The sequence below is a fragment of the Rhinopithecus roxellana genome, chromosome 8 (assembly GCF_007565055.1).
Source record: "Rhinopithecus roxellana isolate Shanxi Qingling chromosome 8, ASM756505v1, whole genome shotgun sequence".
In the NCBI taxonomy this organism is placed as follows: domain Eukaryota; kingdom Metazoa; phylum Chordata; class Mammalia; order Primates; family Cercopithecidae; genus Rhinopithecus; species Rhinopithecus roxellana.
In genome coordinates, this window is record NC_044556.1 from 102,043,903 (window position 1) to 102,070,808 (window position 26,906).

Below are 26,906 nucleotides of genomic sequence, written 5' to 3' on the forward strand. Positions count from 1 at the left end.
AGCACCTATAAACACCTGAGAACCAGGATAAACTATAAAAGACTGAAGGAAGTTATCCATCAAAATTAAGTAGAAGGTGAACAAAAAGTTGCTGGTTTTTAAAAATCAACAGGACAGAGAATGATAGACTGAACACAGGAGAAGGGGAAGGCATGGTAAATGTGAAACATGAGAAATAGACTTTTCACCTGACTGTGCTGATAAAGAGCTTGTATACTGAGAGTTCAGCACAGAACAGCAGTCAGTATCATCTGTTCTAAGTCATGGACCCATTTAAATATCTGACAAAAGCCATCTTCTCAAGAAAATTTACAAGTCATCTCAAAACTTGGCAGACTAGTCAGAGGCTTCATGATTCTCAAGATTAAAGATATCTTGTCTAAAAGCTATTTTTTAACTTACAGATTATTAGGGAATAGAATGGATAAACTAATCTAAATTCTTAAAAGCCTAATCTTGATTGTCCCTATATTTTAAAATGAGTTTTATCTGTCTTTAGAGTAAAAAATATGTAGACTATTGGCTATCTTGTGGAAATCTGCCCTATATCCACATTAAAGCTTAATTACAGGAAAGAACACCATTCATGTAGAGAGAAAATCAGTTTCTATGGGTAAGTCAGTGGAGATATAAAACTCAACAAAAAGTTGGATGTAATTGAATTCTACTGCCAATAAAAATGCTTAATAATTTTCCTCACTATTAAAGTTCTATCCGACAGTAAATTTTTTTTTTTTTTAGTTTCAAAAGTAACTTTTGAAAATAAGAAAAAAAGTATAAGTGGTTCAAGCATTAACTCATTTAGTATTATTTACCTATCATGCTGTGTGTAAGCAAAGAAAATGTTTCGCTTTATAAGCAATTTGCACTGCTATGGGAACTAAATTTTCACACTTGGGGTGGTTCTTAGGATTTTATTGCAAATATTTGTAAATCGAGCCCTCCCTAAAGCTGAAATCCATGTAGCAAATACACTTTGAGTTATGAAAATGCTTACAAGAATGGAATTTAGTATTTTTAAATGCTCTAAGTTATCCTTGCTCATATTATTTTTTGGTCAAATTATTAAATATCTCTGTTTCGAGCTGTATAATTTTGCAATGGTAATGTAACAGATATCTAGCATATTATATTACATTTATATATGTTTAGTATGTATATTACATATTTACATTTACCTGCAACACATATACATACATGCTTTTATATACACATACACATATATACATATATAGCGTGTATAATGCATATAAAATACACACACATGCTCACACACAAACACACACACACCCCCCCACAACAGGGAAGGAGGAGTGTTTGCATTCCTTTTATTCTTCATTCCTGGCCTTTACATTGCTTTTGGATTTGAGTGAACATTTTTTTTTTAATGTGACATTTTATAAATTTGACTTTTTTGCAGAAACCTGGGGCTGAACCTCCAGAAGAAGATGAAGGCACTAAGAGAGTTGATCCTCTGCATCAGCTGATCCTTCTGTTTAGTCGGACAGCTTTAACAGAGAAATGGTATGGTTGGAAGGGTTCCTATGAGACATAGGAGGAACAAATAAAGAAACCCGTATCTGAGTATTCTGTGCCATGTATTCATGTTTGAAGTTCATCTTGATGTTGTTAGGAGAGAGAATTGTTCAAAGATAACAATCAGCCTGGCCTGTACCTAGGGATGGACACTCATTCAATTGTAGGCTTCAGCAACTACGTACTAGCTCTAGTTTTTCTTAACAACTTTGTAATTAATGATGTAGTTGATTCTGATTCTTCTTATGAAATGGTTTTTCTCCTTATCACAAACAGCCTTTATAAATAAAACAAAAGAACCAAAGCAAATTCCAGTGCCGCAAGTATATGGAGACCAATGGTGACCCCAAAATTTTCTGGGTAGATAGCGTCTCCATTGTGCAGTGGGTCTTAAAAAACCTCTAGAGGCTAAGTGAGCCATCACCTCAACTTGGAGGTATCTCTGAGATCTATTTCAAGGGCATTGCCCATTTTTCTTGTCTTCTGCAGCCTTAGTCATATGAATTCACCAAAGCCACAAAGGGCAAACCTCTATGAAGTTATATAAGAAATGCACTGGTTAGCCTGATCGTCAAAATGTGCTCAGCATCTGTCATTATGGAGGGCAACGCATACATTGGCTGTGCAGATGTGACATAGCAGAGGCTAGAGGACCTTTATCTGCTGCCCTGCAATGGGAAAGAAAGCCAGTGTTGCCCCAGGCCTTTCCCATTCTCTATAGAATTTGGGATGTAATTTAATTACAAACTCATATCCACATGAATCTCCTCAGAAGAGTTCATTTGACCTCTTTGCATGCCATAATAATGTACATTTCTCCCTCTTAGCTAATGTGATCCATCCTTTCTCTCACTATTTCTCTCTCTCTTATTATTTCCTAACTAACAAAATCATCTCATTCCTAAGCATAGAGCAACTCTCTGTCTGGCATTGTCAGGTAATGAGGTATTTCTCATACGTGAATTTTTCTCATGGCTGAAGTTTAAAACTGCTGAAATAACTTTGCAAATTTTAGGTGTATTTTTGGTGGAAACTTTTCTTCACATAGTCACGGTTTCCATGCTTCTCAAAAGAGAAGATAATAAACATATTTTAACCTTTCTTAATTTTTAGGAATCGTTGTTATGACCATCTTGTTTTTTAATTGTCACATCGTAGTTTGGGGAATCTTTCCATCGAATGTCAAATTTCACTTCTGTCAAAAGCCCCCACCTCATTTAAGTTTGCTTGTTTCAAGTTTTGTAGTCTGAAGAAAATTAAAATTATGACATTTGTTTGTAAACCAAAAGACAGTTTGTTTTGTGAAAATCGAAGGTCGTTCTGTAAGGTAAGATGGGACAGCTATTTAGGATCCCCGGGATCTTTGCTTTCTGATTTCAGGATATTTCTGAATATCCTAATATTGTCTAAGTTTTGTGTTCATTTAATTTTAATACGGTATACTTGTTAGAAAAAGAACAAAGGTTATTTTATACAGTGATGATACGTTTGCATGTGCCTAGCCTTCTGCCTAAGCACTGATGTTTTCTTCTTGTTTTCCCCAGCAAACTGGAGGAAGATTTTTTATATATGGCCTATGCAGATATTATGGCAAAGGTAAATATGTATCCTTCCTGATTTTCATGTTTAATTTTAATAAAGGGAAATAGCTTTCATCTGAAAAGGATAAGAATCTGTGTATTTGATTAATTTTAACTTTGTGTTTGTAGCATGAATCTCTGTTCTAAATTCCTTGGTAGGTCATCATTGTTTCCTACTTAAACATTTTATTTATGAGGAGCCATAACTTTTTCTAAACATTCATTCGTTCAACAAATATTTGCTGGACATCAGTATGTTGGAGATAACATGTGAAGAAGAAAGAAGGGCACACACTACACCTTCGTGGGGTTTTGTGTCTGATGGGGAAGATAACATTTAAGCAAATGGTTGTAGAAAAACCCTGATGAATTTAATGGTAGACAAATGTATCAGTCCATTTTTACACTGCTAGAGATGATCTAAGTATTCAGAAGGATGTGTAGGTTGCATGCAAATACTATGCCGTTCGTCAGAGACTTGCGCATCCTTGGATTTTGATATCCCAAGTAAAGTTACCCATGGAGGGCCAACTGTATATTTACAGAAACATAAAACTGTATGTTTAAAGTAACGTAAAAATATGTACCATGAAAGAAAAGTTTCACGAAATTTTACTCTTCCTGTGAGCCATGTAGTCTGAAATTTTCCATTCTATTTAAACAGTTGTTTTTATTTTATCATGAATCACTAAATTGTTTTTACGTCTGATTGATGAGCTGAAACACCTACTTCAATAACCACTGGGTTAAAAGATAAAAGGATAAGACCGGGCACAGTGGCTCACGCCTGTAATCCCAACACTTTGGGAGGCTGAGGCGGGTGGATCATTTGAGATCAGGAGTTTGAGAGCAGCCTGGCCAACACGGTGAAACCCTGTCTCTACTAAAAATACAAAAGTTAGCCTGGCATGGTGGTGCATGCCTGTAATCCCAGCTCCTCAGGAGGCTGAGGCAGGAGAATTGCTTGAACCTGGGAGGCGGAAGGTTGCAGTGAGCCGAGACTGCACCACTGCACGCCAGCCTGGGCGATGGAGTGAGAGTCCATCTCAAAAAAAAAAAAAAAAAGATAAAGGGATAAAAGATACAAAGGATAAAAGATACAAAGGGAAGAAGGGAAGGCTGCCAGGATAATGGGAGGTTGGAAATGTTTCCTTTTAAGGTCATTTGCTCTCTCTGAAGACAAAAGTACAGTCATCCGCTGACACCAAAGTGTTTGGTAGAGTCTATGGAGGAAGGCTGGAGGAGAGAGAGAAGCACTGAAAGACATATCGTGGCAACTGGCATGGCACATGGGCTAGAAATTAAAATGGGACTCGCAGACTGTGTAGGAAGCCTGGTTTATTTTAGGCTGTTGTCTATGAGTTTGTGGCAGTCATGCTCCCCCTGGCTGTGTGAGGACAACTAGCAGTTCTCAGAACCAAAAGCAAATTCTGAGAAGCCAGGAAGTTAGATTCATCAAGGGTGAAGATTTCTGTCAGAGTCTTGTTGAGAACAGCAGATCAAAGCAGGTTTGTATACTGCTAGGAGGTGGCTTGTTAGGAAATGAAGAAAGAGGGAGGTGAGAAAGAGGTGTAGAGCAGCCCCAGGCCTGGGTGTTCTCTGCAGCTGAAGAATCGAAGTGGGCCGAACAGGTAGAAGCTCCTGGTTTGAGAATAGGTAGAAGCTCTTGATTTGAGAATAGGTTGTTTCTGATTGTTAGAGTTCTTCCTTGTGAGTGAAATTGAATTTGCCTCCATGTTGATTTTGTTGGATCCTGAAGCTAAATCTAGTTTCTTTTGACAGATAGTCAAATATTGGAGGAGGCCTATCTTGTTGACTCTTTACCTCAAGATTTTCCCCCTCATAATTAACTAATCATATTCCTTTTATTGTTTAATGTAACTCAGGGATGTCCAGCTTGCACCACTCAGTTTGTTACACTCTGCACATTCTCCATTATATTCATATGTGCCACCCAGAAGTTAATCAAAGACGGTATTCCAGTTATGACCTCACCTGTGTAGTGTGTATGGGGACTGTACCCTCACTTACTCTGCCTTAGGATCTTATACATTGGCCATCAATGGCAAGAATGCATTAAATTTTTAGCCAGATCACATGAGCTACCCTGTATTGGATTGTTGATTTTTAATTTTTTAATTAAGTATATGTCATCATTTCTCTAATTCAAGTCAGACCGTTTCCCCAGGCTGAAATCTTTTTAACATTTGGTTCCGTTACCCACTGTTACCTCTTTCCATTTATATTAACCACAAACTTAATACGTATGAGTGATTTCTCTGTTTAAGTTTTTGGTAAGCAGCTGATATTTTTATACCCTTTCCCAGACTGGTTAACCTACCTTATTTTTAATTCATCTAAACCTACTTTTATAAAACTCATATTTCTCATCTCCTTTCATGAGATACTTAAAGAAATCAAGATGTTACTGTGACTGCTTAAAGTTGAATTCTAACTTTGGTAAAACTGCCAAAGATGGATGCGTTTTCCTCAATTATTTGCTTGATAACCATTTTAGACTATTATTGATTACTAATATCAAACTTCCTAGCAGGTAGTTTTTGGAAGTTGTCTTTCCTCATTTTAAAAATTAGCATCCCAGTTTTCTGGAACTTTCTGTTGGTCTTCATGGTTTCTCAGTTTACCAACAGTCATTCTGCATCCATGGATGTTACTTTTGCTTTGAGTCTTGAAACTTGAGACTTGAACTCACTTTAAGAGACTCTTGTATGTATCTTCCTCCACCACTGCAGTTCCCTTGGAAGGCATCATATATATCTTACTTAGGTTTTTGTTGTTCAGGTTTCATTGTTTTTTAAGCTTAGGAACACAGAGTTGGGTTAATCATAACTCTGGATTCATGATACACACTCATTGTTCGTCCACTAGTGTCTACTTTTTAAAAAGTTACTTAGTCATTTCTAATAATGTAGTAACTACCCGTATACCCACCCACGACAAGAAACAACCTAGAGAATTTACATGTTATTCTATGGGCTTCTCATTAACCCATACCCTGTCTCCCCACACAAAGAAACCATCATTCTAAACTTTGTGCTCAAGATGCTCTTACTTTTCTTTTCATATAGTTTTCATTTATTTATATATAGATAACTTTTCATATATTTATGTATATAATTTAAATTGTTACTGACTTTTAAAAGGGTAGTATGCTGTGTATAATTTTTTGGACTCTACTTCTTGGATTAATAGTGTTTTCTAAGATTCCTCCATACTTTTGTGTGCTGTTGGAGTTCATTTGTTTTTGTTGTTGTGTTATATCCCTTTGGGCAGATATACCAGAGCTTATCCATTTACCTTTTTTGTTGATAGACTTTTGTATTACCTCTATGTTTTTGCTAATGTGAACAGGGATTGAATGCCTGTTCTTATCCATTTCACCTATTTTGCAAGAGCTACAGGGTGTACACATTTTCAAGTAAAGGAACAAATGTCATACTGTTTTCCAAAGTTATTGCATCAGTGGACATTCTTAACAACAGTTAAGAGAGATTCTGATGATCCACACCCCCTCCAATATTTGATATATGACTTACTGACTTTTGTCAACCAAATGGATATGAAATGGTATTTTGCTGGAGTCATGATTTTCATTTCTCTTGGCTAGGTACTTTTCTGTATTACAAAAATCACTTCTTTCTGAAACAAAAGAGCTGACGAGTGGTTCTGCACGTCCTCTCTATTATGATGAGTACAGCATCTGCTCTAAATCATGTACTTACTGCTCCTTGTTGACCATACTTTGGCGATAATTTGAAAAATCATTTTACATCTTTGTATTTTTCAAGCTACACTTCATTCTAAACTCTATTCCCCTACTCCTATCCTATATACCTCCTCTTTAAAAAGTCCTGTGGAGAACTTCAGTACATCCCATCCGTTTGCTGTTGCCACCCCTTTTGTCTGCATCATGCCTACCCTGCTTAATTCCTTAGAATGTCTCTTTACCAGCTGTCATCCCTCTTGGACTACTTGAAGCTGCTTTACACTGCTGGTGGTTTTACCAATTTGAATACGGTAACAGTGTGGAGGAAGAGATCTGCAAGGATATCATACATTAAACACTCAGCAATGTTGCTACTGTTTTGAGTTTCCAGCTACTGTTTTGAGTTTCCCTTTCCTCCTAGTTCTACTCCTCCTCTGACTAACTTTTTAAAAATATTTAAGATACACGTTGTTATTCCCAGGGTTCTATTCTTTCTTGGTTAAAAGTATAAAATGCTGCGGTCACATTCTTATGAGTTTCTCTCTTCTGTCTCACCCATGAGCTCTCTGTTAGTCAGATTTAAATCCACACTGAAAGTTTCTGGGTTTTGATTCCTTAGTCTTCTATGGAGTTATCAAATCAGAAAGTCAAAGGAATGCATGAAATATACTTCTCGGGCAGAATGAAATTTTCAGCAGATACCAACAAGCTGAAGAGGCCTCATTAATCCGTTATGCATTCGTGTTGCCAGTTTTGAATTCTGTTGTGGATACCTGAATGGTTTGAAGTATCCTCCGTTTTATTTTTTTCTTCTAAATTGTTTATTCCGCGCCTGCCTCTTTATGTATTTAGGTTATTCGCCTTTTCCTTCCTGGCAAAGGAATGACTCTTCCTTGTCTAGAACTTAGCATTCTGATCCAGAAAGCCCAATCCTACTACAGGGCTGTCTAATATAACTTCCCATTTGCTTAGCATTGCCATCTATGTCACATGGATGCCATTTGCTATTGAAGAACATATCTTTTGTTCCAGTAAATCCCTCTGTTTCTCTACAGTATATTCAAAAGCTGCTAGAAATCTGATAACCATTTGTTTGTGATCTTAGCATATTCTCAAGCTAATTAGAAGTGTGAAGTAGTTCTTATAGGTTTGATGAATTTGTAATATATAGTCTATATACCAAGTAAATTCAGGTTTAATCGTTTTTAAAAATCACAGATTTTTAACTTCATTAGGATCAAATCTCATTAAATTTTCCTTGGAAGATTTTTTAAAAAACAGTTAAGAATATTTTATTTCAAAATACTTTTTTATAAAACTTTTTTTTTCAGCTACTGCTTTAAATGGATCATTCGTTTGTACAAAAGCAAACATGGCTTATGAGTTTTATAACTTAAAAACATATCATTATAATCCCAAATAATAATTTTTCTGAATGTATTCTTTATCTCAAACCTTGTGTTTCGCCTATGTTTCTGAAGGTCATGAAATTTTTATAGAAGCTTATGTCTTTGAGAAAGCGTAAAATTTCATATCCTTGAGATATTTTATATTAGTATTCTAATTTGCATAGAGAGTAAGCATGCTTGTTATCTGATAAAATTCCTATACTTCTTACTCCTATTTACTAATGTACATTACTAATCATTGGAAATAATGGGAGACATTAGCATAGGTAGGTCTTAAGGAGCAGCTAAGCAAAATTGCTCTGTTTTCCACATTAGATGTACAGTATGTATTGATGGAAGACCGCAGATTTGCCTTCCAAATCTGTTTTGCTAAAGTTCTCATGAGTTCTTATTTTTTTAAATCCTGGCTAACTAATAACATGTAATAACATATAATGAATAACTAATAACAGAGTAACAGAAACTCAAAGTAGAACATTTCCTGCTTTCTGAGTGAATCATTGACATCTTTGCTTTTGTGATGAAACATGCAGTTTGACATCTTAACCAGACAGTGAAACTGTCCTAGGCCTGCGTCCCCACCTTTATTTCCTCCTTTGCAAACTATGCTCATGTGCCTATCATTATAAACAGAAAGGGTGGTGCTCAGTATGTATTTGTTGAATGAATGAAAGAATATGACAAACTTTTAGAATTTATCATGGAGTGGTTGGAAGGGCCACATTGTTTACCTTCCCTTCCATCCCCAGTTCGTCTCCATGCCCAGAGTACTGTGTCTAATTGAATTAAAAGTATTTTTATGATTTGTAGCTTATATTTCATTATCTGCCTTCGTACACCCCGTGGAAACATTGAATGCTTACCAAGCGGAAGAATACATATAAGGGTTGGAACAATCTAACTTTAATGAGCTGTAGGCTTCTTCCTACTATGGCTATTGGTTAATGACCAATTTCTTTTGGTCACTATTATATTGCAGGCCATAACAATAAAGAAGCTGAGATTTATTAAAAGCATATTATTTTTCAGACTCTTTTTTCTTTATTTTATTTTTTTGAGATCGAGTCTCATTCTGTTACCCAGGCTGGAATGCAATGGCACGATCTTGGCTCACTGCAGCTTCCACCTCCCAGGTTCACGCCTTTCTCCTGCCTCAGCCTTCTGAGTAGCTGTCATTACAGGCACCCGCCACCACGCCCAGCTAATTTTTGTATTTTTAGTAGAGACAGGGTTTCACCATGTTGTTTAGGATGGTCTCGAACTCCTGACCTCAGGTGATCCGCCCACCTCAGCCTCCCAAAGTGCTGGGATTACAGGGGTGAGCCACCTTTCCCGGCCTAATTTTAATTAATGGTTATTATATCTGCCTGTATTCATGCATTGCAATGGCAGCATAAAAAAAAAAAGAGAGAGAGAGAGAAAAACAATCCTTTTAAGGTTTGCAGTTTGGTTAGAATGAGGCCAATGTGTGAATAAGTAGCAGATGTAGTATGATATGGACCTCGTAGTTATCTCTGTTACCTATAAAATATGTAATCTAATATTTTAGTTTTGTAAAAGCACTGTATATAATTTTCTTTCATGTCATGAATTCATTGATTATGTCATCTAAGTATTCTATCTTACACACATTTAAACAAGGTTGACGATAATACAAATGATTTGCTCTTCTATGTCAAATGTTCTTTTGCACTATCTAAAATCTCAACATATTCCTGTCCCCCCCCCCCTTTTTTTTTTTTAACATGTACAGAGTTGTCATGATGAGGAAGATGATGACGGTGAAGAGGAAGTGAAGAGTTTTGAAGTAAGATGGATCTTTCTGGATTTGCCTTTTTTCTATCTTGAAACATTGTTTCATAGCTTATAACTGACATTTATGTTTCTTGCTTCATGGCTTATTGCAGCTTATTGTGTCAAGGAACTGCATGTCAGAGCTGGATGGACAAACCTGAGTCCTAACATTTGCTGAAGTTAAGACCAAGGATCATAGAATAGTTAAATAATATAATGAAGCCCATATGTTCAGAATGAGTGTTCCTGAGAACCCTCAGAGATGAGATGGCTTCAAATTGTTCTCATCTCAGTGATGTCGTGGTCTGGAATTTCCAACAGACGTGAGGAAAATGTTTATTGAAGAACAACATGACATCAAGTTTTTCATCAAACCCTTGGTTTGATATTTTTTCCTGAATAGAAGTCTTAAAGATTTGGCCTTAAAGACTTCTGCCCAATTAGATCACTCATTCCATGTACATATGCAGATAGTGGCACACAACGCAGTTTGCTTGCATGAGGTAGGAGTCCATATATCCCTAGGACTGTATTACGATTATTTTCTCAAATGCTCTCAGCTTTTAAATGTCCTATATAATTTGAAATGCTGCTTAATGTTACTTAGCCCAAAGGAAAGTTCTTGGTATTTTCCCCATTTGCTTATACTAGATTTTCATTTTTTATGAGACAAAGCTAGTTGTTGCTAACTACCACTCTTTTTGTTTATTGGTTCTTTTTTTTTTCTTTTTAGAATTTTCATAAAGAAATTAAGTGCAGGGAAATAGAAATTAGATTCTTTTTCTTTTCCTTTTAATTTACATGTCTGGACTTTGAGTTAGAAGTCTGGAAATATATCAGTAGCCAGCAATGAGTCTTTAATTAAAGTGGACCCACAAAAACATATTAGCTAAGGAATAAGCTCAGAGCAGTGACCTTCCAGGATCCATTTGTTATGAGCATGTCTGCAGCATTGAAGTCAATGTGTCAAAAACATAAAAACAATCTAATTTGAGGAACCCGTGACTATTGCTGGCTGAGAAAAATGCCATAAGATTAATTTCGGTATGATTTCTATAATCTTTTCTAATGTATGTGTTTTCTATTCTCAAAGTCATCTTTATTGATAAGAAAGTGAGGTCAGTTAGAATGAGCTGTGAGTAGCAAATAATACTGTTTTTCTGAAGTGCACACCATTTATGGTCTATCCGTTGTCTTCAGAGCAATTGTTTATTGCTATTTTGCTTCTTGTCCTCATCCTTCCTTAAGGTCACAGGATCCCAACGCAGCAAGGTAAAACTATATATATGTGTGTATTTGTCTGGGTCTGAGTTTCGGTTTCTTGTGACATTTACCTTTGTTAGACCCAACATCTTGGATTCTTTTGTAAAAAGGAGGTCTTGAAAATCTTTCTACAAGTTTGTAGCTCCAATGCAATTGGTCTCTTCAGGATCCCTTCCTTTGACACAGGCTTATTCTTCTTGCAATTTATATGACTCATAATTTGAAATTTTATCCTCCAGCTAACTTTGAGCTGTATACTGTGCTGGGATAAAGGAATCCAGCCCTTTAGATGACAAACTTTTTAAACCAGGGACTTCTCATTTTTGGTGCAGTGTTCTGACCTTATCCCTCTTGATGTTTTCTCAACCCTAGTTTTATTACTTGAAAACAGACATGATGAATGGTATTGCTGGTGAGATTGGAAAGAAGCCTGCTTTTTCATTGTGCTAGTAATCACTTCAATTAGTAACTGGAGATTATATTCCATGATTTCAATACTGATTTCATCATTGCATTAAAGGGAAGAACTAGATGACTATTTCTCTCTTAACATTTTGAATACTGGGAACATTTGCTAAAAGAAAACATTTTGTTATAGAATTACAAAATTGCTTATGTTAATATGAACCTTGTTAAGCTTGTGTTTTATTTTCATAAGGCTATTTAGTAGGAAAACCAATTATAAACGTTCTGGGAAGATGATAACCATAAAGACTTTTGTTTTTGTTTTCTGTTTTTGTTTTTGTTTTTGTTTTTGTTTTTAAAAGAAAAGAAAAAAAAAAAACCTTTTTAGGTGGCTGGGCGCAGTGGCTCACACTTGTGATCCCAGCACTTTGGGAGGCTGAGGCTGGTGGATCACTTGAGATCAGAAGTTCAAGCCTGGCCAACGTGGTGAAACCCTATCTCTACTAAAAATACAAAAATTAGCCGGGCGTGGTAGTGCAAGCCTGTAATCCCAGCCACTCGGGAGGCTGAGGCAGGAGAATCACTTGAACCTGGGAGGAGGAGGTTGCAATGAGCCAAGATTGCTCCATTGCACTCCAGCCCGGACGACAAGAGCGAAACTCTGTCTCAACAACAAAAAAGCTTTTTAGTTTATAAGTGTAAACTATTCTACTTTGCCTTCTTTAAAAAAAAAAAAAAAAAGTGAAATATTTGCTGCCAAAATGAATTTTAGACTGTCCTGAAGAAACTACGTTAAAGTTTCTTTTTTTTTTTTTTGAGACAGAGTCTCCCTGCGTCACTAGGCTGGAGTGCAGTGGCATGATCTCAACTCACTGCAATCTCCGCCTCCCAGGTTCAACCCATTCCCCTGCTCCAGCCTCCCGAGTAGCTGGGACTACAGGACACGCCACCATGCCCGACTAATTTTTGTATTTTAGCAGAGATGGGGTTTCACCATGTCGGCCAGGGTGGTATTTATCTCCTGACCTCATGATCCACCTGTCTCGGCCTCCCAAAGTGCTGGGATTACAGGCGTGAGCCACCACACCCGGCCACTTTTTAATTTTTTTAACTCACTATTATAGTGGGAGGAATCTATTGTTCTTGTATCATCATCCTTGTAAATTTCAAAATGTAAATCATGTATATACTATCAGATGCAGCTCTGATCTAATGAATATAATGGTTAATGGCATATAATGAGCCTAACACCCAATAATATATTATGGGCTTAAATAATAGATAAGAATGGATATAATAATAATTTGGTAGATTTTGATTTTTTATCATTAATTGTTTCATATAAAATTTCTGCAAATTGTTGAGGGATGAAAACATGAAGGGATCACCTAACATCAAGTAAAGAACTGATTTCCTAAGTAGCATAAAAGTTAATGCCTCAAGAATGCATTGATAGTTGGATGATGGGGCTGGATGATGGAGAAGGTGTTGCTAGCCAACAAAACCATTTTGCCTTGAAAGAGGAATGCAGTTTCAGAGAGATCAGTTTGATAAATAGGGTCAAATGTAGTGACATTAGAAAGGTTCCTTATTCAGAAAAGAAGTCTGAAAGACAACTTGTGGTGGCATCTTAATATTTAGACACTAGGATTCAGGCCAGACTAAGGACAAGAAATCAAATGAGATATGGAGTGTGACTGGAGAGAAAGGGTTACCTTTGAACTTAGAAGAGTGGACAAGTATTCCCATGATGGTGAAACCTGGCAATTAATTCCAAAACAGAGGATATAGACCAGCAGGTATGACTGTCTCAGCAAGAGGCAGGCTTTTGAAGTGCTGGGAATTGCCACACATTTATAGGTGTAATGCAGGACACCAGATTTGGGGATTTGCACTTCCTAATGAGATTTTTTTTTTAGTGACCTCCATCTGATTTGGGACTGTAATTTACACCTAATTTATGTAACATGCTACTCTTAACAAAATACTGTGTAAGTGGTATGAAATAATACAAAGTTGAGAAACAGAGATATATCTAATTAATTCCCTATAAAGATACTCTTCTCTGAGATCGACTATGTGATACCAACAAAACCACTGAAAAATTTATTGTTTATAAATATAGTAATCTACCATACTTTTTACATTGAGATGTCTATTTGACGTAATTGAGACATGGTCTAATAGTGGAGTTATTCACATAAGTTACAAATATGAAAGGCTATTTGTCAGTTTCAATAATTCTTATAACGAATTATATCAAATAAGTTTGGAAATAACACAAAGTGTGTGGTAATTGAATTCTATCCCTATAGCTGGTTAATTATTAATATTTGCTATAGTTTCTATTTAAATTCTTTCCCTGTAAAGTATTCCATAAAGTCACTGAGAAGAGAAACAAAGTAGGTAAAAAGAAAAGTGGTACTATAGGGAAATTTTCCATGAAGAATGCAGTAAAGCTCAAAAAACATGGAAAACAAGGAAAGAGGAATGACTTGCCAGCTCGTTTCTTCTTCCATCACATATATGTATTATTGATATGATCCTGTTAAATTAAAACTTGCCTGATTTAACCTGATTACAAAATTCCCTCTTTCATCTGTAATACATGTAAATATGCTTTTCCTATAACTACTTATTAAATGACTTTATTGCATATTTAGTTAATTATTTTTTAGGTTTGGAGCAACTTCTGTATCAAAAGCATTAAAAAGGAGTTAAATCTTATAAAGAGGCTGATATTAATTGAAAGGGAAGAAATGTTTTACCAGTTACCTGAAAACATAATTATTGGAGTTGAATGCTAGATTTAACTTTTTAATTTTTGATAAGGCAAATAACAATAAACAATAATGTTTCAAGTCAAATAACATCATTTTTCTGAGCATTATGGGTTTGTCTCACCTAGATCAACAAAGAGCTTTGATACTGCAGTAGACATTTATTAACTGATTTTATAAAAAACTCAGAAACATTCTTTAGAGGGATACTTCTTTTATTGCTCTTCTCTAAAATCTGAGCATATAGCATTAAATAATAATTTAGTGAAAGCATTTCTTTAGAATATTAAGGAACTATAATATAGATTTCTTGTTTACTGCCAAATCTAAATTAATGACAGTGAAGCTTAGATAAGCGAGAGGAATGGAGTGTTAACTCGTCTTCCAGGCCATCTTTCTCAAATATTAGGCAAACTGCATCTTCCTTTTGGCGAATGCCCAATTTCTAATTCACAGATGAATTATCTGATGAGTCTGAGGTCCTATTTTTCTGTACTATTGATTAAAGAGAATTTCTTATGTGTTAAATTCTAAATATGCCTATGGCAGAGTTGGTAATTCTGTAATAAATACTTAGGAAACCAGCATATTCTCTCAGATGGACCTGAGACACAAACAAAATATTGTCATACCTGATAACATACTCAAACCAATACCCAGCTCGTATCCCACGGTATGTGCCATTAAGTATGGAAGAACCAATTTAGGTACAAAATGTTTTAAGGATTGATATTATGTAGCACTACCCCAACGATAAAAAATTTTTGTCTGGCCCATCCGTGAATCTAATTTTTAATAGAATACAATGTTTTGGTAATGCCACAAGAATGAATTGGCTGTAAGATATACTGCCCCCCATGGCTACATAATTTGAACTTTGAATGGGTTTATTTGGTGCTTTTCGTAGTAACACAGCATTTTAAATTAAAAAGTCTTCCTGAATCTTAGCAAAGAGAATTTTTAAATGCATAAAAATGGAAGATATAGCTATGGATATAAAATATTGAAACAATTATTCCATATATCAAGAAAATTTATAATTCTTTAGTTCCTACTGCAGGAGGTATATGGTATCCAAAATATGGACTAAAGCATTAAGAGTTGCTTTTTATACTATGGAAGCATAGAGGGGAAGAGGGAAGGAATTTTGATGGCCAGTGTCCTCCAGTACTCACTCTGATTGCTGCAGTCTGCCAACTACATTTTTATACAATAAAATTACGTATCTCAAGTAATCATCTCGTGTCTTAGCTCAGATTTCCTAGAAAACACGGGCAAAAGCTTATGTGCTAACACTTTACTGGGGGAAGGGGTGTTACAATCCCAGGGAATTAAGAGTTACGGGAAATAGAGAAATAGAGAAACGATACAGGGAATGAGGCAGGGCAAATAGAAGACTGAGTGTTCCTGAGCTGGTCATAGCCGTTGAGCAGTTCAGCTTCTTGCTCAGTTGTGTGGGATGCCTCCTGAGAGACCATACGCGTTACAGAACAGAACAGTGCCTCCTGGGGAAGGAGGATGGGCACTTCATATGCAGGTTCCTTACATCTCCTGTCACTTACTGGTCACAGAGGGTTAATTTCATCATACTTTCTGCTGATATTAACCAATTCTTCCAGGGAACCCATGGGGAAGCCAGAACCGCCTTGAGTACAGCCTGTTGAGTGTCCAGGCACCACAGTCTCTCCTTATCCATTAACATGGGGTCTCCTTGGTGAGTGGTAATGATGGTAGCAGCTGGCTTTCATAAGCGCACAGTGTGGTGGCAGTCATTTCTAGGGCCATTCTGGCTCAGAAGCAAGGCAAGTAGCCAAGGCTTAGAGAGAAGGGCATAGGTTGGGGTGGGGATCCTGGCCTTGATACAAAGAAGACTCCCAGAAAGCACAGCCCCCTATATTGTATACAGTAATTCATGCATATGAGTATGTGGACCAAAATAGCAGTCTGTGTAGGAGACATACAGCTGGCCCTCTGTATTTGTGGTTTCCACATCCTAGGATTCAACCAACTACAGATTTAAATATTCGAAAAAAAGATTTGCTTCTTTACCCAACAAGTACAGACTTTTTTCCCTTGTCACTATTCCCAAAACAATACAGCATAACAACAATTTACATAGCATTTACATTTTGTATTAGGCATTATAAGAGATCTAGAGATTATTTAAAGTAGACAGGAGGACGTACGTAGGTTATGTGCAAACACTATATCATTTTATATAAGGGACAGACGTTAATATCTGTAGGATGTCCTGGAACATGTATCGACATATATACTTGTGCACTTTTCATATGCACAGTAATTTAACTTCATGTGTTGTCATTTAAAAAATAATCTCAGTTGAAGCTTATACATGAGCAAATTACGTAAGGTAAATGGAAGGCAGCAGACTCATTAAGAGCAGACACTCAGATGGACTTCCTGTGTTTGAATCCCAGCTTGAACATCTAGCTGTGTGAGCAGAAGCCTCAATTTTTCTATCTATAAAGTGGGTCTAATTATAGTATCTACTTCACAGGGTTGTGATGAGGACTAAATTAGACAATATATATAAGGCACTCAGAACATTGACTATCACATAACCATCCCTAAATATTTGCTGTTATTATTATAATTAATCAACTTCACTTTCTCTGCTAAAAAAAAGTCAGGGAAGCCCATAGATAAACTTCTACAGTGTGGTGAACATAAACCACACAACACAGGAGACCTGGATTATCAGCCAGGTGCCGTGTGACCTCAGCCTCTCTATTTCTCAGCTTTCTGTTCTTTGAACAAAGAGCTTTGAACTAGATGTTCTCAGGTGTCAAGTCCACCTTTAACAGTTGTGTGGTTTGCTATCAGGTATAAATTCTCTTCATTTTTAAGGGCAATTGCGCAGTTCCTCTAATTGCATAAGTATTGATGAAAGCATGCGAGTTTTTATCACTATTTATCGTTTGTGGAAGATTGAAAAAGAAAATAAACTCCACGTGTTTTAGAACAGGAATGTGACAACAGAAATGTTTTATAGAAAATAACGTCAGCCAGGCATGGTGGATCATGCCTGTAATCCCAGCACTTTGGGAGGCCGAGGTGGGTGGATCACCTGAGGTCAGGTGTTCAACACCAGCCCGGGCAACATGGTAAAATCCCATCTCTTCTAAAAATACAAAAATTAGCTGGGCATGGTGGTGGGGGCCTGTAATCCCAGCTACTCGGGAGGCCGAGGCACGAGAATAGCTTGAACCCAAGAGGCAGAGGTTGCAGTGAGCCAAGATTGCACCATTGCACTCCAGGCTGGGCAGCAGAGTGAGACTCCATCTCAAAAAAAAAAAGAAAATAATGTCTTCTGTACATACATACGTATCCCACCTTTTCCTAGTTTAGTATTTAAAGAATCACAGAATTACACATAACACAGTAAGCTGAAGGGGGGGAAAAAAAAAAACGATTGAGAGACAAACAGTAGGGCCTTCCAGGAATAGGTTCATCTAGAAACCCATGCCATGGAGTCTTGTCAGTTTAATGTGGATTGTCAGAATATCTGACTCCAAGCTTTCTAGGAGCCAATGGGAAATTACATACACTTAACATAAATTACATGAAATGACATAAATGTAAATTACATAAGTATAGGAGCCAACATGAAATTACATAAATGTAATAAAATTTAATATAATGAACTTTATGTGATTTATATAATATTTGTAAATTTCATAAAGTTCATTATAAATATCAATATCATTAAATATAATACATAATATATAAAACATATTAGGAATATTAAATATAATAATATTTAAAATGTAGTCTTCCTGACTGGAAAAAACAAATTTCTAAAGTTAAAATTCAATAGCATTTTTTTCCCTGAGGATGACAAAAAATGTCCTCAACAATTCAGTTAACATCATTTTTTGACAATTTGTGCAATAGAGTCCAGTTGTGCAGATGCTACCTGGAATAGCATAAAATGAGTACCAAGTATCTGGAAGAATTGAAGAAATACACATGTGCCACCTTTCCAGATAGTCTCCAGAAAAATTCTCTTCCCAGCTAGACAGATAATTCTTGGCAGGGGATTTGGAACTGTGTCAAATACTTAGAGCACAGCTGTTTCTCAAGAGTTGATCTGGGGTAGGGTTAATACCCATTCATGAAGATCTAGAATTACAGACACTAGAGCTTCTACAGTTGTGAGTTTTCAAAGTTCAAGTAATGAGCTGCTGTGATCCAATCTATGATCAAAGTTATTCTGACTTCCCATTTTCCCACTAATTAGTCCACCACTCTGGCACCCTCATGACCTAACCAAAGCTTTGTATCCTTAGTGGCCCCAAGTTTTCTTCTTGTTCTTATTCTCTCTTTCATCAGGCTATCCTAGGAGTGAAAGAACTGCATAGTACTTGCTTTCTGTATTCAAGGCAGTATCCAGTGCTCTTTAAGGCTTAAACAAATAAGTAGGTAAATGACCGCTGTTTTAAATCAATATTGCATTTAGGAATAAACTACATTCCCTCTAATGATAAGTCAGCTTAACTTTGCTAATTTGATAACTTCTGATTTTAGAGTTTCTCATCTTTTCTTTCCTTTTTATACCTTGTTAATTAAGCTTTCCGTGGTAAAGTGTAAATTGTGACAACTGGACCCTGAAATAGAAAATTATTTCAACTTAGTTGAGTTTTATTGCTTTTGCATCGTTTTAAATTACTTCTAAATATGCTGAATCCCTGAGAAACAATATTCCACCCAAAATGCAAGTGTATATAATATTGGAAGAATTAAACTGTAAAGTCATATTACACAGGATATCTAACGTCAAAGCCTCTAGTGCATTAACTGACTTACTTGACCCTGGTTTAGTGTTTCTTTTGTCTCTGTAGATTAGTCAAACTTTGATACCATTTTTACAGAGTGTTAAAGAGACAGCATTAGAAACTGCTTATCCTGTCAAGAAGTAGAATTCTGGAAGATTATCATACTGTTTGAAAGATCAGTAATAAAGAGTGGATAATGATGAAAGATCTGAACAAAAAATTAAATGAGCTAAAGCCCACAATTTGATTATTATTTGTATGTGTATAATTCTGAAGACCTCTTTAAGCATGAACTAAAAAACAAACTTTTAGAGCTACTAATTTTGTAGCACTTCAAACAAAAAAGATAACATTTGTAATATTTTAGATTAGTTGTGATCACGGACTGTAGGATATCACATCATTTAGTTCTGTCATTTATTCATGCAAATTTTCTTGAACACCTTTTATTTTCAGAGAACTGTACTGGATGTATAGTATGTGTGTACTGGTGTGGTTAAAACAAAGAAAGCCTCCTGTCTTCATGGATCTTCTAGGAAATTTCATGTACATACATACATACATACATACATACATTTATTTATTGGCAAGGTCTTGCTCTGTTGCTCAGGCTGGAGTGCACTGGCACAATCCTGGCCTCCAGTGATTCTTTCACCTGGGCCTACAGGTGCACACCGCAAAGCCTGGCTATTTTTAGTTTTTTATAGAGACAGGGTCTTGCTATTTGCCCAGGCTGGTCTAGAGCTCCTGGGCTCAAGCAATCCTCCCACTTCAGCCTTCCAAAATGCTGGGGTTATAGGCATGAGCCACCGTGCCTGGCTTATTTATTTAATTTAAAAAAAAAGTTAGGAACGACTCATTTTAAACAAAATTATAATCTTGGTATTTTCCCATCACTGTGAGTCAACACTACAGAAATGTAGCTAATGTACATTTTTCAGGAACTGGAATACAACAGAAAAAAATTAATTGAAGTGGAGAAGGTGTCTCTTATCCATGCTTTTGACTTTCCTTAGTCTGAGTTGACCTGTTTGTGCTGCAAACCAAATTATTAGTACAATTTCACTCCCTTTCTTCATTGTCCCCATTGTTACCAATTAAATCTTCTATTTTTCAGTCTTTTTATTTCTTATAATATTGATATTCAACATCACCTTGTAGGTCATAACTATAAGATGCTAATTAAAAATATTTCAAGTTGACTTATGACATTACTAAATTACGGGAAATTTAAGGAGTTTTGTTCCTGGATATTTCTATTCTCTTATAACTTGCTACCACCTACAGTTTCTGATGAAAATATTATGAAAATATTTTCTACAGTTGTTGAAGTCATGGAAATACAAACAAACACAAAGTAGATGGGCTTATTTTGTATGACGAACAGATGACAGATTTGGTAGACTCAGTCTGTGATCTGCTCAAGTTCTGCCCCAGAGGTCAATGGAGCTGAGGCAGGTCCTTCAGAAACAATGTAAATTCCTTTCCTGTAACCAGGCTACCCTGGTTTAAAATATCTTTTCATCTCCATTACGAGGATAAACTGATTAGGTCAGTGGCAAAAACTACAGTTACCTTGGCACCAACCTAATAGTTTCTCCATCGAGGAGCAAGGGACAATTGTAATTCTCCCTATTTCAATCATTTTTTCTCACTTAAGACAAGTTGTTGAAGAACTAAATATAGTTGTTTTTCTTCGAGACTTTCTACTTGTTTCCCCCGGTGTTAAAAGCTTGACACATTCTTAGACAAAATGAAATAATATTAGCAATGTAATTACAAACTTCAGTTATAACCAAAAGCAAATCATGATGTAAAATACTTCTGTTCATTACCAGTGATTTGATCATGGGTCTGATACATGACCATATTTGACCTTGAAAAAACCTCATAACAAGCTTATTAGGATGTGCACTGATAATTCTTGGTTGCTCTTGGCAAACAGAACGTTTTGCCTAAGGGAAAATTTAAATTCTGGAGCTGCTCTTTTTTTCCTCACCTTACTGTGTAACCTTGAAATAACCTTGAAACAACACAAAGACTGAACTGCAGGTGGTGGTTATTTAAGAGCCTTAGGCAGTTTAAGCAAAATCTGGTGTGTCAGAGAACTCTATTTTTGAAAAGGTGCTTTCAAGATGTTATTTTCCTGAGTAAGATGCTTATGAAAGATCTGTCTACAATTTGTTTAGAAAAGCTAATCTGCAGTTTAAAAAAATCTTTTTACATAATTCATCTTAGTATCTGAAAATTTTCTGGTTTAACTTTCAGGGTTTTATTTTTTTTTTAATTTATAATAAACTTTCCCAATGACAGATTAAATTACATGCCCAGAAGCTGTTCTCAAAGGGCAAAGTACTAGAAAGAAATAGTGTTAAAGAATCCTGAAGGGAGAGCTTCCAATTTCAGTTCAACAAAGAATAAATTCAGCAGAGAGGTTGACTTGATCTCTGTTTATGAAATACAGTATTTTTCTGCGTCTAGATTAGTATATCTTTTTGGCTCAATGCTTTTTTTTTTTTTTCAAATGACTTTCATCATCCTGATAACATTGATTATTAAAATTTAGATGCAATATAGGAAACTGAGTGACGTGTCCAGGGAGTTTATTTTATACAAGGTAGTCTAAGATCCTGTCTATTTCTTGGACCTTGTAAGGTCCATACCTCATGTGTTGATTTCAGTTACTGAGGAGGTTACTGGGACCTTATAGACTACAGTGCAAGTTGTTCTGACAGGTCTTTAACTGATCTTCCCACTTTTGGAGCACAAATGGCAAACTGTTGTTTTGTTATGTTTTTTCTCAAGAGTGTGTGGCATGTTGCCATCTTCCATCTTCTGTGAGTTTCCTGATGACTGTCTTTGTGTGTTCTGTTAGGTCAATAGAAGAACTTCTTCCTGACTCCCTTGCCTCTTTAGTTGATGAAAATGATAGGACAGTTTCGTGAGCGTATAATTTCTTATCATTTTCTTACTGAAAAACTCTCCCACAAAAGGAGTTGGTTAAGCATTAAGCGAACGTTCCACATAGAGCTCTGGCAATGGGAGGAACATAAAAGATTGTTGGGTCTAAAAGGAAGAATCAAATGTTGCTCATCAGTTTTAAACAACACCTAAAGAGCAGACGAAAGGGTCCTCTTTCAGTTTTTCTGAAACTGTGTTGTAATGACAAAATGGTTTTGTGTGTCTGTGTGGTTCTGTTTCTGTTTTGTTTTTGACTTCACAGGAAGAGGTTTAAACATGAAGGCAAACCTTATAGATGTTAGCATGGCTACATATAAAGCAAAGCTGCCTCTTTTTTTTTTTTTTTTTTCTTTTCTCTGCTTCCATTTAGGCCTATCACATAATTTAAGAAAACATAAAATTTAACCACAGGAGCGCTAACTATAGTGTGACAAAAAAACCCTGATCAATTTTGTTTTCGCAGCACGATATTATCAAAGATTTAAGAAACAAATTTGCCAGCCTCGGCGAGAACTCTCTGGTAACAGCATAAATGTCTGTGTTGGTTGCTTTTGATTTAAAGGTTTCTTTTTTTCATTTGTTTGAGCCCATTTCTTTTCCCCCTCCTTTTAGTTCACTTTATTTTTCATATTCTGTAACTAGCAAGCCTTCATTTTTTAAACCTCTTCCATCTTCCAGTGTCTATTTTCTGTATTTTGGATGGAAAGTTTATGGCAGCAAAGCTGTCATTCTGGCTACCTCTGCTGCAGCTCTTCCTGCTGTTAGGTCATATATGTTTTGGCCGTTGTGTTTATGGACATGATACTAATTGACTGTTTCATGTCCCATTGACTAAGCTTCTCTACCACGCCATTTGATGGACTCACTGTCATAGGGCTCTATGCAACTTTCATTCTGCAACTTATACTGCTTAGTTCCTTCTCAATTCTCCAGTGAACTGGATTGCTCAAGTGAATGGTCATACCAGTCTTGAACTTGCTGTGCCTTTATATTTTATTTTTATTTTCTTCTTTATGTTTTCAGTGGTAGCTTAAGTGGAAAAGAATAAACTCCAGCCATTGCTCCAGCAGCACCATGCAGTATCGTTTGTTACCACCAGAGAATACAAAATATAAAGGCACATTGCATCTCTTATTCTTTGGGGGTGACTGGGGAGATCTGTATCATAAATCCACTACTTTGTTGAAGCCTCCCTTTTTATTCATATCAGCTTTCAATTTTGCTTAAACTTCAAGACATCTCAGTTAATGTTTTTCTGTGATTCAGTGATACCTTGCAACTCGAGCCATTTGCTGAGCAGTATCAAGTTATGGCCATGGCATGGGAGATTATTAAAAACGTGACAAACTTATGCACAAATGTATAAATCAGAAAGTGCAAGCTTCATTGACGAAGTACAGTACTTCAAAACTGTGATACAGGCTTTGGATGAATCAAATAATTAAAATTGAGAAAAACAAATCCATGCTGATAAACCAGTACCAAAAGCATATCAAGAAAACTATAAAGGGGGGGGGGAAACAAGAGTTGGATATGTTAATAATATCTGTTTAAAAACATCGTTGGTGTTGAAATGGTCCATAATGTTGTCATAGAGCCCATACATGAAGAGATGACTAAAAATATGGTCTGTAGAAATCTGCTGTGCTTACTGATACCCTCAACATAAATGGTTGGGATTTGTGTTCAGGAAAAAGAAATGGAAAAGCAAAAGCTTCTATACCAGCAAGCCCGACTCCACGACCGTGGTGCGGCTGAGATGGTGCTGCAGACCATCAGTGCCAGCAAAGGTAAGGTTCCTTGGGTTCCCCTCACAAATGTCTGTTCTTCAGATTTCCTCGTTACTCTCAAGGTGCTCCCTCATTTCAATTCCACTGACTCATTTAGTCCCAGGATTTCTGGTTCACAAATACGAGCTCTCATTGTTTATGGAGACCAATGTTAATTTGTTTTTCAGTCTTACTATACAGCTTCATTTTCATTCTGTTCTTTAAGTTTTGGAAACTATGTTATAAACTAAACCTTAGCAGACTGATCCTATAAAATGGTGGTGGCCAAGCTTTTTCTTTAAGGCCAGAGAGTCAATGTTTTCAGCTTCGAGGACTATGCAACCTGTCACAGCTCTTCAACTGTGCCATTTTAGCACGAAAGCCGCCAGACACAATAAGTAAACAAACAGGGTGGCTGTGTTCCAAAACAACTTCATTTACACACAGTTTGTTTACACACACAGGTGGCAAGCTGTAATTTTGTTATGTAATTTATGGTATTTTGCCATAGTTTGCTGACCCTTGATACAAATATGGAGACTTTTAAAGTGAGACTTTTTTAACAATGAAGATGCTGTCGTATATCTCAGTAGCCGTTTGTTTCAAGATGATTTTTTTGTACATTCATAATAGCTTCTTTGTGAAAATATTTTAAATATAATTTGTAATGGAAAGGAAAAGCAATGGTGGTATATTCTGTTATTAGGTACCCTTGTCCTTAAATAGAAGATTATTTCTATTTCTAAGATAAATAGAGGTGAACAATGAAAAATAAAATATGATATACTGAAGAAAATTTTGTGTTATTATCCGAATAACTTAAAATTGAGAATAGTCTGCTTAATAAACCAGACTACAAACATATTAAAATAAAAGTGATACAATAACAATGATGAAAGTTCTTCGTATATAATATTGTTGAGGGAAGAGGGAGAGAAATTTTCTTTAAAGAAAGTTTTAAGTAGCTCATACTTATTTTAATGTTTTTTTTGAGGCGGAGTCTCGCTCTGTCGCCCAGACTGGAGTGCAGTGGCTCAATCTCAGCTCACTGCAAGCTCCGCCTCCCGGGTTCACGCCATTCTCCTGCCTCAGCCTCCTGAGTAGCTGGGACTACAGGCGCCCGCCACCTCGCCCGGCTAGTTTTTTTGTATTTTTAGTGGAGACGGGGTTTCACCATGTTAGCCAGGATGGTCTCGATCTCCTGACCTCGTGATCTGCCCGTCTCGGCCTCCCAAAGTGCTGGGATTACAGGCTTGAGCCACCGCGCCCGGCCTTATTTTAATGTTTATTAAACACATGAGTAATCTTGGATCTTAATAATTTCAGGTCTCAATATTTCAAGATCAGTTGTCTTCCTATTCTGTTACTTCTATATCTTCTTAAGGTTTCAGTTCTTAGATATTATAGAGAATTTTTTAAAATGTTGATGCCAAATATGCATTATTATTATTTTATTATTTTTTGGAACATAAGTCAGTCTCCCTCCGCCATTATAAAGATTGCTTGCGGGGGAGCATAATAATACTTTTTAAAGTGGAGCATTGGAGGTAAAATAGGTTAATATAGAAGGCGAAATGATACAAGAAACACTACTTTTTTATATTTCTTAGGTGAAACTGGACCAATGGTAGCAGCTACTTTGAAACTTGGAATTGCTATTTTAAATGGTGGGAACTCCACAGTACAGCAGGTAATAGCTTCCAGTCATTCACATAATGTACTTTTCAGACAAATGGACCATATAGTAAAGAACTATTTGTTGTAAAATATTTTATTTTCTATGTACAATATGGTTCAATTTTAGTTTACCACAGTACTGAAGAGAAAGCAAAAGAGGGAAAAAGTAATTATGTGATAGTGTTACAAATCCAAACCTCAAATGATGTCAAAATATCTGAAAACATCAAATGCGGCCTTTTATCATGTCAAGTGAATTCTGGTGCTGAGGTATGAACCACTCTCGCACCATGCATTTACCCAACGGTGGCTATCTGGTTTTGGAACCTGGCAAGGGTAACCAGCTCATTCTGTTCCCAGAATAAGTGATTATATAGCTTTTTAAAAAGGAAAAATAAAACAATCTCTCCAAAACATTTATAAAAAATAACGTCTCTTGCTTATGTTTTACTTAAGAAGACCCTCATTACTTAGTATATATATTCAGAAGTCCTTAGATCCAGACAGTAGTGAGAAATCCTGTAATGTGTACTTCTTGTCTATGCAGAACTTGTCTGTTTTCTTTGTAACTTCGAATATGTATTCCACCATCTCCTTTACTGTAAGCCACATTCCTTTGTTTGAAAAGACGAATGATTGTTTCATTTTTTATTTGACCAAAAGTTATCACACACCCCATAAATGGCTGTATGCTTTTGTGTCTGTGTGTATATGTGTGTCTGTACATCTGTGTATCATACATACACTATGTGTATATTTGCTATTTGTACATGTGTGTGTATATATATATGCATATGTGCATATATTTTGTGCATATGTATCCTTTACATATTTAGTTTATATTGCCTTCGCTATCTGAAAAATATTACTACTAAAATTTTGTCTGCTTAGCCGAGCCCTTTTTAGAACAGCGTTGATAATAGGAATTGTTCTGCTCTTCAAGATTTGGAGAAAAGCAATATTCTTATTTCCTTAAACCTTTGAGCATGCTTTCTATCATCTTGTATGTGCTTTACATTTGAAATCTCTAATACATTTTAACCATGTCAGAAATAGCTATTTCATTGTGCTATGTAACAGTAAGCTAACAAGACAAAGCATTGCTTTAGCATTTTTTTACATTTACGTTTAACCAAAATTTTGACCATAGATCCTGGATGTCATTCTGAGAACAAAAGAGAAAATTTTAATAGCCAAATGATTCCTATT

At 36.1% G+C, this 26,906-nt stretch overlaps 1 protein-coding gene across 4 annotated transcripts in view; it reads left to right on the forward strand.

Annotated features, from left to right (window-relative positions):
* The window catches only part of RYR2 (ryanodine receptor 2), a 793,619-nt gene that overhangs the window by 695,113 nt on the left and 71,600 nt on the right, over positions 1-26,906 (forward strand). For 2 of the 4 annotated variants that reach the window (XM_030936088.1, XM_030936089.1), the window contains exons 78-83: positions 1,421-1,524; positions 3,081-3,132; positions 10,006-10,059; positions 11,295-11,318; positions 23,942-24,041; positions 25,631-25,710. In XM_030936088.1, coding sequence (XP_030791948.1) covers positions 1,421-1,524; positions 3,081-3,132; positions 10,006-10,059; positions 11,295-11,318; positions 23,942-24,041; positions 25,631-25,710 — 414 coding nt within the window. The remainder of the gene's footprint in view (positions 1-1,420; positions 1,525-3,080; positions 3,133-10,005; positions 10,060-11,294; positions 11,319-23,941; positions 24,042-25,630; positions 25,711-26,906) is intronic. The other 2 variants (XM_030936090.1, XM_030936091.1) reach the window with 1 other exon arrangement.